The sequence below is a fragment of the Spinacia oleracea genome, chromosome 3 (genome assembly GCF_020520425.1).
Source record: "Spinacia oleracea cultivar Varoflay chromosome 3, BTI_SOV_V1, whole genome shotgun sequence".
In the NCBI taxonomy this organism is placed as follows: Eukaryota; Viridiplantae; Streptophyta; class Magnoliopsida; order Caryophyllales; family Amaranthaceae; genus Spinacia; species Spinacia oleracea.
The window spans coordinates 19897672-19916418 of record NC_079489.1 but is presented as its reverse complement, the minus strand read 5'-3'; the positions used below and the strand labels follow the sequence as shown (position 1 = coordinate 19916418).

The 18747-nt window shown below is 35.4% G+C and overlaps 3 protein-coding genes across 4 annotated transcripts; all 3 read right to left on the bottom strand.

The window, feature by feature from the left end:
• Positions 1 to 3801: 3801 nt before the first annotated feature.
• On the bottom strand, positions 3802 to 4314 carry LOC110794971 (uncharacterized). Its single transcript, XM_021999946.1, has one exon. It carries the CDS (start codon positions 4312 to 4314, stop codon positions 3802 to 3804), a length of 513 nt encoding a protein of 170 aa, XP_021855638.1.
• Positions 4315 to 5152: 838 nt separating this feature from the next.
• On the bottom strand, positions 5153 to 9112 carry LOC110794950 (inactive glucose-1-phosphate adenylyltransferase small subunit 2, chloroplastic). 2 transcript variants are annotated; one of them, XM_021999919.2, is made up of 9 exons: positions 8337 to 9112; positions 7946 to 8254; positions 7432 to 7692; positions 7181 to 7354; positions 6660 to 6763; positions 6326 to 6437; positions 6001 to 6099; positions 5547 to 5666; positions 5153 to 5465 (listed from the first exon to the last, which is right to left on the bottom strand). In XM_021999919.2, exons 1-9 carry the CDS (start codon positions 8511 to 8513, stop codon positions 5346 to 5348), a joined length of 1476 nt encoding a protein of 491 aa, XP_021855611.2. In that variant the 5' UTR covers positions 8514 to 9112; the 3' UTR covers positions 5153 to 5345. The 2 variants fall into 2 exon arrangements, with proteins under 2 accessions (XP_021855611.2, XP_021855612.2); XM_021999920.2 differs by having other exon boundaries at positions 7946 to 8236.
• Positions 9113 to 9238: 126 nt separating this feature from the next.
• Positions 9239 to 13988, bottom strand: LOC110794951 (6,7-dimethyl-8-ribityllumazine synthase, chloroplastic-like). Its single transcript, NM_001426438.1, has 8 exons — positions 13670 to 13988; positions 13457 to 13575; positions 12041 to 12133; positions 11870 to 11965; positions 11275 to 11353; positions 11026 to 11072; positions 10658 to 10717; positions 9239 to 9779 (listed from the first exon to the last, which is right to left on the bottom strand). Exons 1-8 carry the CDS (start codon positions 13800 to 13802, stop codon positions 9738 to 9740), a joined length of 669 nt encoding a protein of 222 aa, NP_001413367.1. The 5' UTR covers positions 13803 to 13988; the 3' UTR covers positions 9239 to 9737.
• Positions 13989 to 18747: the final 4759 nt, after the last annotated feature.

Below are 18747 nucleotides of genomic sequence, written 5' to 3'. Positions count from 1 at the left end.
GGCAAATTCATCTGGTAAAGGGCATACCTCATTGCCCCGAAAAACAAAAACATGGTGATCAGAATCCCAAAAGTTTAGGGCGGCATACAGAAAGTTATAATCAATGTTAATTTGTTGTAAGAATAAAAGTGCCTCTAAGTGGTATCCTTTCAACAAAACCTTTTCTGTGGAATTAAGGGCCCTAAGCCAGCGCCTAACAACTCGTTGGAGGGAGAAAGGAGGAATCGACATGGAAAGAGTAGAAAAAAAAGCTAGATAATTGTAGAGAGAAGAAGTCGGCAGTGGTGAAAAAGAAAAACGTACTTAACCCCCTATATATACATGAAATCATCCTGATCCCATTCGGAAACGCGTTGAGGAATCTGGAAAAAAAAAAGGCTGTTAAGGTAGCATTTTCAGCGCCCGAGGCTGGGCGCCGAAATATCTAACGCCTGTCCTAGGGCGATGAAAATGCAGCCCAAGGCCCAACTCTTCCAAAAACGCGAACCAGGAAAATGCCTAAAACCGTGTTAGTAGACACGGGGCCCTGTTGTAATCAAGATCAAGCCCAAAGCACTTTTAGAGCCCAAATAGTGAAAGCAAATGTCGGAACTTAGACTCGTCTCAAAAAATATGTGTACATTTTTCAAAGCAATAAAAAAAACATATAATAATCAAGGTCATTCTTCGGAACTAAAAAATCATTACGTCGTTGGTTTCTCAAATTAAAAGCGTTTATTTGTCAAAAAGATCAATCCGGGCCGAAGTAAGCTCGATGTATTAATCATTGAAAAATGAAGCAACTTTGTCGCCCGGAAAATGAAGTCGCACTCCACGATTTCATCAAAGTAGCATACCACTACAAAGGTCGCTCGCACTTACGAACACGATCTCAAACACGATCAAGGACGTGATGAAATGCGCACTTTTCTTGGCAAAGAGCGACCACCAAGTACGAATGCTTGGGGGCTCGAAAGAAAGAAAATATACGATGCAAGTTGAAACAACACTTTCAGGCTGCGTCCCGTGCTTGGACAAATTCAAAAAAAAACGGGGTCGACCTCGAAGCAAAGGTCTCCATTAACATTCGCGTATGGTCCCACCAGTCATTTCGCAAGGACCCAAGTAATGGCACAACTAGGCCAGTTCTAAACGGTGACATACATCCTATGGGGCGCAAAGACTTGTTCAAAACCATGAAAGGCAGACGGCCACGAAACGATGGTTCGTTCAGACACGTTGCCGACCCACATTCAGGTTACAACTAAACCCGAGCATTTCTCGAGAGAACTCGCTCTTACAAGAATGAATGAAAAATTCTCAAAAAAAAACTCAAGGATGAATGAAATAGGTTCTGGCCCACCTCGATCAGGCAGGATCGCGTCAGAACCATGTGAGTCCCGAATCAAAACAAAAAAACAGGCTCGCCATCTTCAGCCGGCGGGGTCTGCGCCACTAATCACGCAGGTCCTCAGTTTTCGAAAACAAAATAATAATAATAAATAAAATCTTCAAAAAACAGGCTCGCCATCTTCAGCCGGCGAGGTCTACGTCACAAGCCGCGTAGGTCCTTATTTTCAAAACACAAAACAGATTCGTCCACTTCTATTGGACGGGGCGTCCACCCTCAGCAGGACAGGCTCGCCCACCTTCAGCTGGCGGGGTCTGCGTCACTAACCGCGCAGGTCCTTAGTCATTGGTTGGATGGGTAGCCCATGAAAACAGAAGGGGTGGAATGAGGGGCAAATTTTCCAAAATCAAAGGATTGGTTTTCCGCTTTTCCAAAAAAGAGCGATGTGCTGGATTTTCCTTCGTTTTCCATAAAAGATAGGTCTAGACACTTGTAACCTCTATGGTTGGATGGGTAGCCCATGAAAACAGAATGGGTGGAATGAGGGGCTAATTTATGCGGGGCAGTAGCCGATAGATTAGGAAAACACCGACACCCAAAAATCTTAATATGATCATATGACGGAATTTTCCGAAACAATACCTCTGTTGGAGTAGTGTTATTGAGGGTCTTTGTGGGTAATATATTTATTAAGTAAGTAGTCATTTCAAGTGAGTCAACCCAATAGGAAGGTGGAATAGATGCATGAAAAAATAGCGTTCGTGATATATTATTAATTATTTTAATCATGTGTTCAGCCTTATCATTTTGGGATGATGTGTGGGGACACGAAAACCGAAAAACCATATCATTCTTGACACAAAATAATTTAAACGGGTCGTTGTCAAATTCCCTCCCATGATCACATTGAAAAGATTTAACAGGATGTTCAAATTGTGTTAGAACATATTGGCGGAAATTAAAAAATGATTGAAAAGCTTGAGATTTATATTGCAGAGGAATGGTCCAAACAAAATGACGAAAATCATCCAAAAGTACTAAATACTCTCTCCGTCCCAGATTAGTTGTTACACTTAACTTTGCACAAAATTTTAGGTGATAAGTGGTTGTTTGATTATCAATTGATATTTTATTGAAAAAGTGGATGTGATAGGAGTTAGTGGGGTATTTTTTTAATTGAATGAGAGAGGGTGTGTGGACAAAAAAAATAGTGGGAAGAGAGAGACAATATAATAATTGTGGGGTCATTCCTAATTTAGAAGTGTAACAACTAATATGGGATGGACGAAAAAGGAAAGTGTAACAACTAATCTGGGATGGAGGGAGTAATATTTATGACCTTTAGTGCTACGAACATGGGAGGTCCGTAAATCAGAATGAGTAATATCAAAAGCAGAAGATGTAGTACTTATTGAATTATGAAACAACAAACGACAATGTTTTCCTAATTGACAAGAATTTCAAAAATTGGAAAAATGGTCCTTATTACAAGAAATAAATTTCTTAGATCTAATAAAACTTAAAATTTGTGGGCCCGGATGTCCAAGTCGGCTATGCCAAGTGGTTGGAGATGAGGCCATAAGGGTTGTAGCAAGGCAGGATGATGGTGTGGTGGTGGTGACAGGATATAGGTCCCCCGAGCTATTGCATCTCGTGATTATAGTCCCCTTACGAATATCCTTCACGGAAAAACCATTTGGGTCAAATTCAATTGAAACCTTATTATTAGTGATGAATTTATGTACCGAAATTGACCATAGCCTGTAACCGGAATGCGATGATCATTACCACATAAAGTATTATTATTAGTGCTTAAATTAAATAGCGGCATAAGCGTACCTCCATTATTCGTCATATGAGAAGTTGCACCCGAATCCATGTACCATGACTGATCTTGTGGCAAAGTCGTTGTTGTAGAGTTGGCTAACTCCATTGGCGTCAATGGTTCGGAATAGTAGGCCTGCTGGGGTTGATAACCCTGTTGGGCATAGTGAGCATGTCTTGGAACTAGGCTTGGTCCCAAGATGGAATTGGTAGGCCTGATCTACATTGGGTGTTGAATTTGCTGAAACTGAGCTGCTTGTTGTGGATAGGGAAAAGAGATTGTGGCCCAAGTTTGTTGTGCATGCCACTGCTGTTGAATTGGGCAGGCCCAATTCTGTTGTTGGGGGAGCTGGGCTGCTGGATTGGACGCCTGGGCCTGCTGCTGAGCATTGCCACCAGAACCCCTTTCACGTCCTCTTTCCCGGCCCCTACGGCGACCGCGCCCACGGCCACCCATGTCACCTGCTGGTGGGGATGGTTGGTGGTTGGCTATGAAGGCGCACCACTATTGTAATGAGATCGTCGTTGTTCTTCAGCAAGGAGGCGATTACAGGCATTCTCAAAAGTGAGAAGAGGATCCGTTTGTTGAATCATAGTCACCACAGCGTCAAAATCAGTATTAACAAGACCTGCAACAAGACGTAAGACTAATTTTGTTCCAACTCTGGTTGGTCGACGTTAGTCAATTGATCTGCTAAAACTTTTAATTGTGTGCAGTAAGCATTAACATCAGCAAAATTATTCAGATGCAAAGTAGTAAATTGATTATCATGACAAACTGCCGTTGAATTTTTATTATCTTGAAATATCCCTCTAAGCTTGTTCCAGATTTGTTGTGCCGAATCTCCTCGGCACAAAAATGATTGCATGAGATCATAAGAAATAGTAGCACAAATCCATTGTTTCACAATCGAGTCAAGACGGTTCAACATATCGTCAGAAACATCGGTTGGCCTGGGAGTTTTTGGATCTATGTGATCTATAATATTAAAAGCATGAGCATGACATTCAAATAATTCCACCAAGTTGGAGTATTGTATCCTTTCACGATCAAGAGTGAGAGGGATCTCGTTTTTGATGTTGTTTACTCCTAGAACAGGGTGAAACTCGGTTGATGTCGTGCGAGTGGGAGGATCATTAACGTTATCGTCTTTGGCCATTGTAATCGGTTATGTCTTTGATAACACGTCAACTTGAGGAGATTATGTTTGTGGGATAAAAGACAAAATCTTTGGGACAAAAATAAAAGTATTGGCAAGACTAGTGTATAATTGCCAAAAAGAATTATGAGAAATAGTTTATACAATTGTTCACGTAATGAACAAACGAAGCGGAAGATGAGTGATTGGATTGGCGTGCCAATTTGCCAAGAGCAAGAAAAATAAATTTGTGGAAACTATGTCTATAACCTAAGCTATGATACTAGAAAATTTCTTGAATTGGAGTGGATATAATTATGAGTCTTAATATATGGATTATAATATGAGTCCTAATATAATTAGGAACACTAAGAATTCTAATATATAACAAATATCCTAAGAGATTAAATCCTAGTAGATTTCTATCTCTATCAACTACTTCCTCCGTTCTTCTTGTTAGATTCATCTCAATAAATATTTTTTAAATATCAACTTTTATAAAAAAATTCTTATCCATAATTGGAGATATTAATGTTTGAAATCGTGCGTTGGCAAACGTGCCTAAATAATTGTGTCATTTAAAAAAGAACAGGGGAAGTATTATACTCTTACTAATGGTTCAGTCCCATTTGTTCCATGCCTGATTTTTATTTCGAGATAACTTTTTTATGTGATCTGTATTTATTTTTATGAATATACTTAGCTAGTGCCCTAGTGGTAGTCCCTCAATCTTAAAAATCATTGGATCATCCTACCTTCTATATCCATCCGTTGGTTAAAGTTGTTCCTAGTTTAGTTTACTATATTTTGAATGGTTCAACTTTCAAGTTAGAATCAACGGCCGGCCTCTATGTTGTAATGTGTAGAGTATCAGTGTATGCAGATTATTAATATTAGGGGCACCCATTTGTAGCATATATTAGTAGCATATAAATTCATGTCAACATCTATCAGTAGTTCAGTCCATACATGGATCAAGATCACCTTGCATTCCTTCTGGGATTTTCATGTATAGTACAATAATTATGTATCTTGTTATTTCTGCTCAATCTCTATAATAAGACGGTGCCATCAGGGACGATTGCGCTCCTAGTTACGATCACTATTCCATCGCGAATCACATATCCATCGTCTTCTCTGTTTCCCTCCTGAATCTTATCCTTGTTTATAATCTGCAAACATTCACTACGTACTTCAGTGATAAACTAAAGCGTACGTGATACCAAGTACTATTACTTTTCAGCATCTTTTACCATGACTCTTTTGCCAATTCTTGCATTCTTGTCTATTATAGCATTTCGTATCAACGATCCTTGTCCAATTCCAATCGGAATCTCTGATGTTTCCGTTTCCATGTTCTGCATCAAATCTTCCTGTTTATTAAGTACCAAATAAGTTAACAACAATTAAATACTCTTTCATCAAAGGTTATGCCAGTACTATTCTACTTTGCAGATCATTTGTATGTACGTTGTGAGCAGCAATAATAACTACACAGCTGAAAGAGATTAAGCGAAAAGCTGCATGTACTAAAGCAGAAAATATAAAACAGTGTGAATATCAGGAGTCTAGCACAATACTTGGTATATAGTATCCGTATCAGATCCTCGACACTAACATGGTTAGGAACTTGACACTTGGTATGATCTTTTGTTGCGACTGACAGTAGATAACTTAAGGAGCAGTTAATCATATTAGATGCCTTACTTGGTAAATATCAGAACCCATTAAAATTGAATCTTCAATCACAACTGCATCGTCAATTCTTGTCCCAATACCTATCACTGAGCTTTTGATCCTGCACCTCTGCTCTTGGAAAAACACAAAACAAGAAATCATCCACTAATTAGTAAGACTTCACTATATTTGATCTTCATTCAACAAAGGGGGACTCATTTTTTAGGAGTCTTTGAAATTTATTTTGCTTTATGTGCCTTTTTTATGGATAACTTTTATAGTTTTATAGACCTCAGAGTTGTGTTATTCAGATAAGAATAACCAAAACAAGTTAGCTAAGATGTTGAATTCTTACATTGAGGAGGCAACCATCTCCTATGGCACTGTCAGTTATCACAGCATCAGTTATTCTTGTAGGAGGGAGACGCCGAGGCAAAGTGTAGAGAGGAGAGTCTCTATCACAAAAACTGTTACAAAAAGGGTTAATTTCGCATCACAGATTTCATGAGACAAATATGATTTTCAATACATGTACTGATTTACTCCCTCCGTCCCTTAAATGTCTTTTGCGCAAAGAAGTTAGGAGAGTGAAAAATTAAAGAGGAAAAAAGAGGGAGAATGTATGCTCCGTATTTCTTTAAGGTATATGTGTATGGAGTATCTATTTTCTTTGAGTGACTTTTACTGACTCGAATTTTATGTCTGTTGTCTTTGTGCTTTCCATGCTGGCTTGATAGAACCCCTTTATGCTTTGCATGTTTTCCCAATATCCGTCAAATACATATGCTTGAACCTGGCTTTGCCCAAAAGAACAAAAGGGTAACTTTTTCAGCAAATTGTACATTTACACCATCTTTTTCGACAAATTACATTTTCAAACATTGAAATCTGTAAGTAATCAGAATTAATTACCTAGAAACAAAACTAGCTATTCATGCAGATAGTTTCACGTGAATATAATGAAACCGAAAATCCAGCAGTGCAATAACTTTTGCTTGAAGGAGCAAATATGCTTACAGTTAGAAGACATAACTATTAACAACAGTGTTCTGTGGTGTATTTTTCATCAAATAAACAATGAATGTATGCTTCAAACTTTATATGAACATGAGGTTTCCTGGTTTAAGAATTCATGAATAACGCGATCTAAGTAAACACATTTTAGATAATTTTGTAGATTTTAACAACAAACAATAATATATCTTCATACCTTCATCCCTAATGATATAGCACCGGGAATTACTTCACTCCTGAAGTCATTTGCCCATGGAAAGTCTTCTCTCAGAATCTTCACCATTACCTCTTTGCTAATGACATAGATGCCCATGCTAGCATACGTTATACAGTTATTCTCTTCAGAAATTTCTAACCTACCCACCTGATTCTGTTTCAGAAAAAAGTTCAGTCTGAAGAAATACTCTTTTAACTTCTGAATGATGAAATAATAGTCCAACAGCTCACCAAAGGAAATGCAGTATTATCTTTTTCAAATAGTCCAATTACTTTATTATCTGAATTCACTTTCAAAATTCCGAAACCTTTATCATGTCTTTCCTCTGATCTTATAGCTGAAATAGTTATATCAGCTCGAGTTTCATGGTGGAGCTGTAGAATTTCCTGGTAATCCATTCTATACAGATGGTAACCAGGGAGGATTAGAAACTCCGTGGCAGGGCACTCTTCTAGCATCCACAAAAATCTCCTAACAGCATCAGCATTTCCCTGCCATTTACAAGCAAGAAATGAAGTATTAAACACCAATAAACATGTTCCCGGACTCTTCATTTCTCCTCAAGTGCCCATGTTGAATCTCTGACAGAGCGACATGGTATGGACGCTGACTGTATTAGGATAAAAAACATAGAAATTATTCTTGGACAAATACCCGTGTCAGACATAGTATCTGACTCTGAATGACTTAGAAAATCACTAACAGTTTGCTTGGAAAGACTTTTTACATAAAATGGTTACTGACCTGAAACCAGTTCAGATTTCCAGGGCTTTGACATGCAGCAATGACTTGAAGAAACTCCTCTCTTCCAAGACCCACGTTTGAATAAGTTCTTGTAAGGTGGGAATTGAGAGAAGTAGAGTTAAACTGTGTCAGAGCAAACATCTTGGTTATATTGCTGTTAATACAGTTGCTAACAACAGCATCTATCAGTCTGTATTTTGCTCCTAGTGGAATTGCACCAGCTGACCGTCTTCTCATCAATGGAAATAACTTGCAGTCTGATCCATTTCCAAATAATATTGCTGCAACATTCTTACATGCACAATTTCCCTAGATTAAGTCAAAAACCAACCCAAACATTATAAGATGTAGTAAGTCAAACACTTTCAAAATAACATTACTTCGTGTATACCTGATTTTCTTGAGGTGAAAATGGAAGGATTTGATCTGCCTGCTGAAAATTTGGCATGGACAAACTTGAAGAAACTGATAACAGAAACTTGTTAGTTTTGATCTCATTGTGACGCGACCTGAGAACTTGGTGTTTGATATTTGTAGGAACTATTGAGGTTAGTTGCAATGTCCCCATTACAAAAGACAAATATTATTACTGGCTTTGTTATAACAAAGTAATGTATAGTTTTCGACTTTGCGAGCCATGTATTATATTTAACAGTTGCATTAAAATCAAGGAAGAAGGTATAGACAGGAGGAATATTTAGGTTTCTTCCTCATGGCTGCTGCAGCATGGTTTATTACAGCATAATCATATGATTTTTTTATGGTACAAAAAAACAGCTGACATTTCTTAACTGGATGGGCCTTGTCTGCAAGTCTGTTTGAAGAGAATTTCATAATTTGTATTAAGGAACTTTGATTTAACTTCGATTCGAAGCTTCTCATAATGACTTGTCACTTTCTTCTTCCTTGCTTTTGGCTGCTTTATTCTTCTTGATGCACACTGGCTTTGTTTTACTGAATATCTTAAGCCAAATTCTTCTGTCAAGGAATCTCAGAGAACCAATGGAGATATCTTGGTCATATAATACTATGCCTATGCTATTTGTGCACAAGGAAACAATACATGCTGAATGCGGGGAAAATACTATCTTACTCTTGCCAAAAAAAAAATTACAAATTTTAAAGTGAAGCTTGAAATTTTTATTTCTTTAAGATTTCGAGCTGGAGTGGTAATGAAGATAGGCATACTCAGCATTTAACGAGACGTATTGTCTTCAGAGACATTGGCATTGCATTAGAAAACAGTTCAAGCATAATATACTCTGAATCTTCAATATAAAATTCACTTCAGTTGTCATGACTCATGTTTCTTACTCAAATCAACACATTTTATAAACGATTTATAAAGCGGGGTTACATTTGTATGTCTGTTCAACTGATATCTTACTTTCAAGACTGTCAAAAATACAAATGACTCGAAAATGAAAACTGGTACAAATCAAAAGATTACATTTGGAAAGATGTCTTGGTATTCTCATTGACAAGCAGATCCACTTGCAGGGAGAATAAAATGCACAGGTATTCTCAGGCACCAAAGCTCCTTGTTCACAACTTACCAAGAATTTATTCCAACAAAATTACCAAAATAAAAACAAAAGGAAGGGGAAAAAACAGCCCAAGAATTCATCTTTGATCAGGGGAGAAATAAGTTTCATCTTACAACGAAAGGTTATACTCTCAGTTCCTGAAACCCCCTCCCTCTTTCTTTCCCCATGCTCATTCTCAGAAAATTAGGCAATCTTGAAGTGCTCAATGAACAGGGGGACTACCTTTTACTTCAATCAGACTGAAGTTAGGCCTTCAAATGATGTTCGAAAAGCGAAGCCATTTCAATCTGCCAAAAAATGAAGGTGGTCATGAGAAGAACATAAAAGAACTGAAATGCAGGAAGCAGTAGCACACTAGCACCATCTTGTAGACCTATAAATACAGCGTGCCTTCTCGGTCCATTAAACAGTCACATATACTATACTCAGATATCTAGAAAATTGGTCACATTTCCTAAAATAGTACTCATAATGGTTTGTGATTGATTTTACATCATTATACCATACCCATACCCTTAATTGTCATTAGCTAGGGAAAAGTATAGGAATGGTCCGACTATTATAAAGAATCTTTGAGTTAAATTGCCATTTGCCTACTTTATGAGGTGTTAGGCAATGTGACTATTTTTCTGCCAACATAGGGAGTATATAACTTGTTGCTGAGAAACGCAAACCAACTTTTACCGTACATTGAAAAAAAATTGAACTGTCAAATCCGCACAGATCCAAAATGATGATTCTCAACTTGTAAAGATCCAAGAAGGCACTTTTCCGACTTGCTATCTTTCGATGGTGCTCAAGTTATCGTCATTTCTAATAAATAAAGTCATCGATTTCTACAAGCGAGATACAAAGTCATGCATCTCCGAAACTATATGGTCATTCACTGGATAATAATATTATAAGCCAACATGTTAGTCATCCAAATTGCATCACTGTCTTCGGATTTCTATCAACATGTCAATATTTTTATCATATGTGGCAGAAGTAATGCAGTAAACGTGTCCTCCCCTACGCCAAGAAACCTACACTCCCCCCCTTCTCCTTCTAGTGGCAAAACAGACCAAATTCCAAATTTTACATCAGGAATCAGGAGATTAGAGAACATGAAAATAGGACTCTGGATAAATATCAGGCCATCAAAATGATTAAGGTAAAAACTTACAGCTGTTAGCGCTGACTCGGCTCCTTTATTACCCGCTTTCCCGCCAGCTCGATTTATGGCCTGCAAATATGATGAAGAAAATAAACATAAATTACACAGGAAGCAAAGCTTAACGCGAATTTCAGGTCAAACAACATATCTTCATTGGTGGGCCTATGGCAGAAACCATAAGGGGTTCAAGGTAAAAATGATTTATTATCCAACAACATATTACTTATAAAGAGACAAATTGATCAATTCGCTGTATTAAGGTTCGCAAAATCATATATTCAGGCAACAAAGAAGTAATAAATGTAATCAATGAGCATAAGATACAGTATTCTGATGGTATATCCGTATGTTGAAGTGAGAGGGGGGAGATAGAGTACCTGATCCATGTTATCACAGGTAAGGACACCAAAGACACAAGGTACTCCTGCAGCAGAACAACTAAATCATAATTGTCCTTATGAAAAAATATGCAGTAAACATGACGAACGTTAAGTTATGAATTATAATGAACTTCTAACACCTGAATGGGGAAATGAAATAGTGAAAATTGCACTGCAAGTAAAAATATAAATTTGCCAATATCCAACAAATAGTGTGTTACTAACATATGGACTAAGATGCTCTACCTGAATTTAATCCAGCTGACAGTACTCCAGAGGAAGCAGAATTAACGACAGCATCATAGTGTGAAGTATCACCTTTTACCTAAAGGTGCCACCAAGGAATAGAGCAATATTAACTCAATAAAAGTTTAGATATGGTTCCAATAAGAGGGAAAAAAACTCTACATAAACTGAATGAAATGAGCTATTGGCATGAGGCATACAAAGGATATGAAAAGGGCATCAGAACAATTGCACATAAAGCAGAATGTCCAATAAGACCCCATTACAGCCATTTTTTTAATCATAACAAATTTGAAAATTTGATTCGGCCTTGACACCTCACTTTTAAGGTACCAGATCAAATTAAAAGAAGCATTACAAAAGTGGACAATAGTTTGTATAGGAGTCCAATGCATGCTGGAAACCACATGTATAAAACATATTCAACAGAAGAATTAAGTAAATGTGACCAATCTCTAAATGGCACTCAATGAAAGTCACAATTTTCTTGATTAAAATTCATGCGAAATACCCTAGATCAGTTCAGGAAGGACAGTGTTCCGTGGTCTTGACAAAAGAAAAGCAATGAAGTGAAATTCTAGTATCAAGGACCTACCACAGCTCCAAGACAAACAATAGCATGATATTTTCCTGATTTCCCAAGTGCTTGTGCAGTAACACCTAGCTCATAAGCACCAGGAACCCAAACAACCTGTCATGGAAAGAAAAGGATGATTACAAAATATCAATCTTAATAGAATCCTTGGTGATCAATGTTACCACATACATCAATATCTTCATTGACAGAGTATTTCTTGAAAGTGTCAAGAGCTCCTTCCATTAGTCGTCTTGTCACAAATTCGTTGAACCTAGCCACAACCTTAATAAAAGAAGAAAATAGAGATAATTAGTGATGCAAACAAACACCTATCATCTTCTATTATGCCCCAAAGAACTATGGCCATGCAATTGCTAATCATGCATGATGAATTGATATTCTCATAACTGGTAATATTCTTCCAGCAATGATGATCATGTAAACAAATCATGAATGACAATTCACTAAAACATGAAGGGAAAAAAAGAGGGATCAATGTTGAGGCGCCTATTACAGGGAACTAATTCTAGAACCTAGGTTACTCCCTTATTCTGGTAAAGCTTTCATTCAGAAGATTAAACAGCCACATTATCAAATTTGGATATTGTTAGAATCATACAAATATACTGTAGATCACTAGCTCACTGACTCACTACTGCAGCTTCCAAGAAGTTATTGTTAGTCTAGTAGTCTACCACTAAGCTTTATTAAGAGTCTTGTTTCTTTACAAAAGTTACAGCATTTAGTACATCCACCACGATTTCCACAGCAAAGAACAACGGTTCACTTAACATATAATCTTCTTCAAATAAATAAATAATCAGATTGCACTTGTACTAGGTATATACTATATAGCTTGCTCTTTTAACTTATATTTTTTCTTAAACTTATCTGTTATCAATCACCCTGGCACACAAATAGAGTGCACGTACACAATGCCACAACTTCCATTTAATATCCTTGAACTCTCATCTACAAGCATTAGTTGACAGAAAGAGAATAAAGATCACAAATCCCGAAATCCCACAGTTTGCAAACACTTTGTTCAATCTTTAAGATCCATCAGATAGAAGTCATCTCCCTCAACATTGAATACTTTCTAAATCACTCTAAAACCTTGAAACTAATTCACAGTTCCCCTTCATCTGCCTTAAAGCTACCAACTGCATTACTTCAATACAAGTAACCCAAGCCCCCCTCCCCACACCCAAGTCCCACCCCACTCTTGGTGTAATTTATTTGTAGAGTAACCCTTATCTCTCTATCTTATTACCCACCTATACTAAATTCTGTAGCCCAATTCTGAAATATATGTTGTTTCCAAAATCTTCATCCTCGTCAATATAATAATAGCATCATTGCATATAACATTGTTTGAAATAATACATCAATACCAACGATATCTTAAATAAAAATCCCCTTATTCTAAATATCAAACTGAATCCCAATACTTTTCATTCAACTGGCAAATTTTCTAAATCCACATCAATGTACATTCGTATTTGTATCATTTCCATCGAATTTCCACTTCAATATGAACAAATTACACTAAACATAACAAATTAAAATAATTTACGATAAGAAAAAGAGAGAGAAGGAACTAACAATGGCAAATCTGAAACTCTGGGCTTTAGTGACATAACCTTCAAGCTCCCTAACAGCATTGGTCACTACAAACGAAGCACGATTTTTCTTGTTTGATGCAACATGAACCAACCCACAACCTGAAATCACAAAATTTACAAAAGTTAAAACCACCCTTTAAATTTTAACAAATTTCTGAACAGAACTTCCAAAAAAAAATGCAAAATTACAAACCAGGGAAAGATGACGAGGAAGAAAGAGGGGCAGAAAATGGAAGAAATGTGGAAGATTTTTGAGGGGAATTGGGTTTTAAACAAGTGGGGTTTGTTGTCAGGAAACAAGTTTGAGAAGCTGCAAATGAAGCCATTGAAATGGGTGAATTTGGGTGATTTTGTTCAGAGTTCGGTAAGTGAGTTTGTTCGGATTGGTAAGTGCGTGGGAGTGGAACAAATGTGCGAGAAGCTTTATAGCAGGCTGCGCAACTTCAGCGGCGTGCTTCGAGCTGTTGACCCTGTTGTGCTTGTGCTATGTTTGCGATGTTTCATGCCTTTCCTCACCTAATCAATCAAACTGGGAATATATAGGGTGGTTCTATTTTTCTTTTTCTTTTTCTTTTTCTTTTTTTAGGGAAATATATGTAGGTTGGTTGGAAGTCTAAGGCCCTGTTCGGTAAAATTAGCGGTAGCGGGTAGCGGGTAGTGGTTGAGTAGCGGGTAACGGTTCGAGTAGCGGGTAGCGGTGAATGGTAACGGGTAACGGTTAGCTGTCAAATTAGCGGCTAATTGATATGTGTGTTTGGTAAAAGTAGCGGTTGATATTTTAAAATCAAATAAAAGATATAATATTTTTTAAAACTTTATTATAAATTTGTCAAAAGCTACTCGCTACCTTAAAAGCTACTAATTTTAACGTTTGACAAACGCTACCCAAACGCTACCTCTACCGCTAACCGCTACCTAAACCGCTACCTTGCCAAACACTCACAAATTTTACAAGTAGCATTTTGATTAGGTCAAAATGCTACCCGCTACCTCAAAAGCTACCGCCGAACACGCCCTAAGGCCCTGTTTGGTTAGGAGCTGTTAGTTGATAGCTGGTTTGACTAGTTGTTAGCGGTTAGTTGTTTGAATTAGCTGATTTGACTAGCTGGTTGCATTAGCTGTTTGTGTAAAAGTGTTTGGTAAATTAGCGTATAGCTGTTAGCTGTTTAATATGTAAAATGACCATTAAGGACATTGACATACTTTGTTTCTTATTAATATTAGACAAATATGTAATTGTGTTAATTTTTTTCTCTTTATAATTTTCTAATAAACATTGACTAAATAAAATAAATGTATTTTTAAAAAAAAATTATTCTTAATTAAATTTTTTAATAATATATATTTTTCAAATAGAGAAATATTACTAATGAAATTTTAAGCATGATTGCAATATACTTCAATTGCTTCAAAGTACTAATATAATTTATTTATTTACAACAAAAAACGAATCTAGTAAATAGGGTGAAATGAAAAAGAAATTGTGAGTAATGTTTTTAGGAGACAAATATGTAGGGTACCAAGGTTGATAGTAGTTGTTATTATAGGCAATAGTAGGACAAAATAGTCATTTTCATCAACTTTCTCAAACCTCTAATTGCAAAAGGCTCCTATATTGAGCTTTTTCAAAATTAGCCTTTTCACCCCGAAACTCTCTTCCAATCCTCTCCTAACCAAACACTCCCAATTAGCTTTTTCTAAAGGCCGGTCAAACCTCTAATTCACCCCAAAAAGCTATTTTTCCCTCAAATCTCTCCTAACCAAACACCCCCTAAATATGGAGTACTACATTTGTTCCTATATGGTTTTTTTATACAGTTATTGTTTTCACACTAATTAAGATAGAGGAGAGAGTGAACAAGTGGGGTAGTTATTTACAAATGGGTGAAAATGATACCTTGTATGAGTGTGAAAGTAGATGAATAAATAAATCAGAATAAGTGGTATAATTATGCAAGTAAGACAATAAATATTGCAAGTGAATGAATAAAAATCAGAATATAGGGTATAATTGTAAACAGTTTATTCCAAAAATAGAATAAAGCATAAGAATAAAGAACTTTCAGTAACGGACTTAAACGGAAAGCATAAAGAACTTTCAAGAACGGAGGTAGTACATGATTAATCTTTTATGCAAGCGGTTGTGTGCTTTAATAAAATGTAATGCATATAATATCCATTAAATTAATTGCACGAACATTCAAAAATAAGTATGTCATCTGTTTAATACTATAAACTTTATATAAGGCGGTCTTACACAAAAGACCACATTGGTGTCATACGGAGCATAAGTTAAGCAATAAATCAATTAGTTAAGTACTGAAACTAATTAGTTAAGCATTGAAACATATTAATTAGTTAAACAAAGAAACTAATTAGTTAAGCACTAGAACTAATTAGTTAAGCAATTGAACCAATTAGTTAAGCAATCAAAGTGGTCTTTTCGGTAAGGCGGTCTTACACAAAAGTTACCGATTATATACGTAGTCGTACATAAATGTATTTTGGATCATCTAAAGTTCTAAAATAACTCTACAAGGTACAGTTTGAACAATATCGACCATTGAATGAAAAAATCAATGGCCCATATATTATCTTTCCTAAAGTCCCCCTATTTTTCCTCATCAATACCCACCTAATGATTTTCCCTTCCTACTAATACGAGTCATTGATTTTAAAATGTATGGTTTAGATACAATTCTATCTTGTAGAGTTTTATTAAAAATCTAGAGGATCCGGACTCATAAATTTGATCCCTCCTTCTGACAAATCAAATCTATTAGCAAATTTGTTTCTTCTTCCCAATATAAGTTTATGGTTAGCAATATAGAGAAACTGTTTTGTATCATTTTTAAAAAAGAAAAAAGAGGGAAGGGCATAAAGGAAAGTTCATATTTTTGGCGTCGTCTCGGGTTTCTATAACTATACTAAAAGAGAGGCCCTAAAAGCAAAATTGACACATGTGGCTCTCACATTAAATATTTTCCCGTTCCTTAGTCACAAATGCCAAATTATTTTATAAGGAAAAAATATTTTACTTTATAGTTTTTCAAAGCATCTACCTTGGTCACATTACTTTATAGTTTTTCAAAGCATCTACCTTGGTCGCATTACTTTATACAGGTAGGATAATGGGAGATCATCATTATTATCATTTTAAAATGTTATTTTACTAAATTTGTTATACTAAAATCAATTTCTCAACAGTTGTACGGGTAATTTCTCTAATTACAATTATTAATATAGAATTTCTATAACAAAAATATTAAGCTCTTACAAATTTCTATTTATCTATATCTATACAGTAAATTATAAATGGCGGCCCAAACTGAGTAATTATGTGTGTTTTATTATTGCACTAATTAAATTATTTTATAGTCACTTTTATCCTTGTGTAAGGTCCAGTTTTTCCTTGAATAAGGACCCTTTTGTCCTTCGTCGGTCGTTACCCTTGAGTAAGGTTATTTTTCTCATTCGATAATCTTAATTTTCCCCTTGAATAGTAAGGTCACTTTTAATTTATCCATAATTAGGATCCAATGTTATCCTTAATTAGTGAAGTAAAATGGGTATAATGGGGATAAACCTTTACAAACGAAGAAATAAAGAGAAAAGTCACACGAATTTTAAGGTACAGACTTAAACGGAAAGAGAGAAGACAATTAGTGCATTCTCTAAATAATAATAGCAATAATGTTATCTAACATTAAATAAATATTAAGTATTTATATAAAATTGTTTGTCTATTGGAAGGAATAAGTTTTCTCAATACAAGATTGAACACTTAATATTTTAACATAGTTATATAACGTAAGTAATCTAATAATAATGTTGCTTAATTTAAAATAATTCTACTATCAAATTAATTTGTGTCAGAAAAAATCTTTAATATTTAAGAGTCTAACCATATTTAAGAGAGAGAAGAGAGAGAGGGTATAATACGTTTCTTAGGACTCTTTAAAGTCCTTGCAATTGTATACGTTTCCTGTGCATAGTATGATCTTTTTTGCTTTTTAAAATAATAACTAGTGTGTGGCTCGGGCGATGCCCCGATTGCTACACTGAATAGTTAAAATTTTATATTTTTCTTGAGCTCAATATTTGATAAAATACATGTATATTATAAAGTGAAAAACATTCATCTAGTTCGCCAACTACACAAACACACTACGTCGTTTATCATGAGAAATAATTCTTTTTTTCAATTACATCATCTAACAATTTGTATAATTTGTTTTCTAGTGGAACTAAGTTATTCAAATTAATAAACACCAAATTAGATATATGCAACCATGCAAAACATTTATGTAATTGATACTTATGAGACTTATGACATCATGTTTATTCATGGTTGTCCTAATTCTTTAATTATTATTATTTTTCTAAAATAGTCAATAGAAAATAAATGATACATAAAAATTTAGTTGTTTTAGACTTCATGTTAACATTCATTTATAAATTAATATGAAGAAATAAAGCACAATTAGTTGTTGGTTAAGATGGTAATGATAAGGATTATCATCCACACTTGAGGTTTGGAGTTCGAACCTCGTTGTACGTATTGATTTTTGGTTGTTTATGATATGACATCCATTTGTTGAGTGAATGATGAGGCGCAAAGGGAAAAGTACTACGTGACACATACACATTTTTCTCAACGTCTTTTAATATATTAGTATAGATTGTCTGCGTATAGCATAATATTTAGGAGTGGGAAATGATTTTTTCGTAGAATTGCCATATGTGTTAGTAATTGCATGGTAATGAATTTAGAGAGTGATGGATAACTCAGTTGGTTAGAGATTTCATCCCGGTTTTATGTGATCCTGGGATCGATTGTCATCTCCGCTCCTGTGGTTTATTTACATCAAAAGAAAAAGGGGTAATGAATTCAAACTGGTAATCAAATTTACCAATATATAGTATGATTCTTACGAGTTTGGAAATAATTGGCATGTGTAAAGTAAGATTCTAGAAGACACATGCACGTTGGTAATATTCAATTACCTAAGAGTCTTATTGTATATACTTCACGTAATATCGTTAATGCTAAGAATCAAACTAATCTAAAATATAATATTGTTCAAAAGGTCTTGCGCGCACAAGGTGTACAATAAATTTATTGTACACCACAATAACTTTTACCTAATTTTTTTGTAACTTTTACTATGTTTTAGTTAACTTTTATATTACGAAAAAAAAGTTGATGGATTAACATTTTAAAAGGTTAAATGATTAATTTTTATACATTATTAATGATTTTGAATAAAT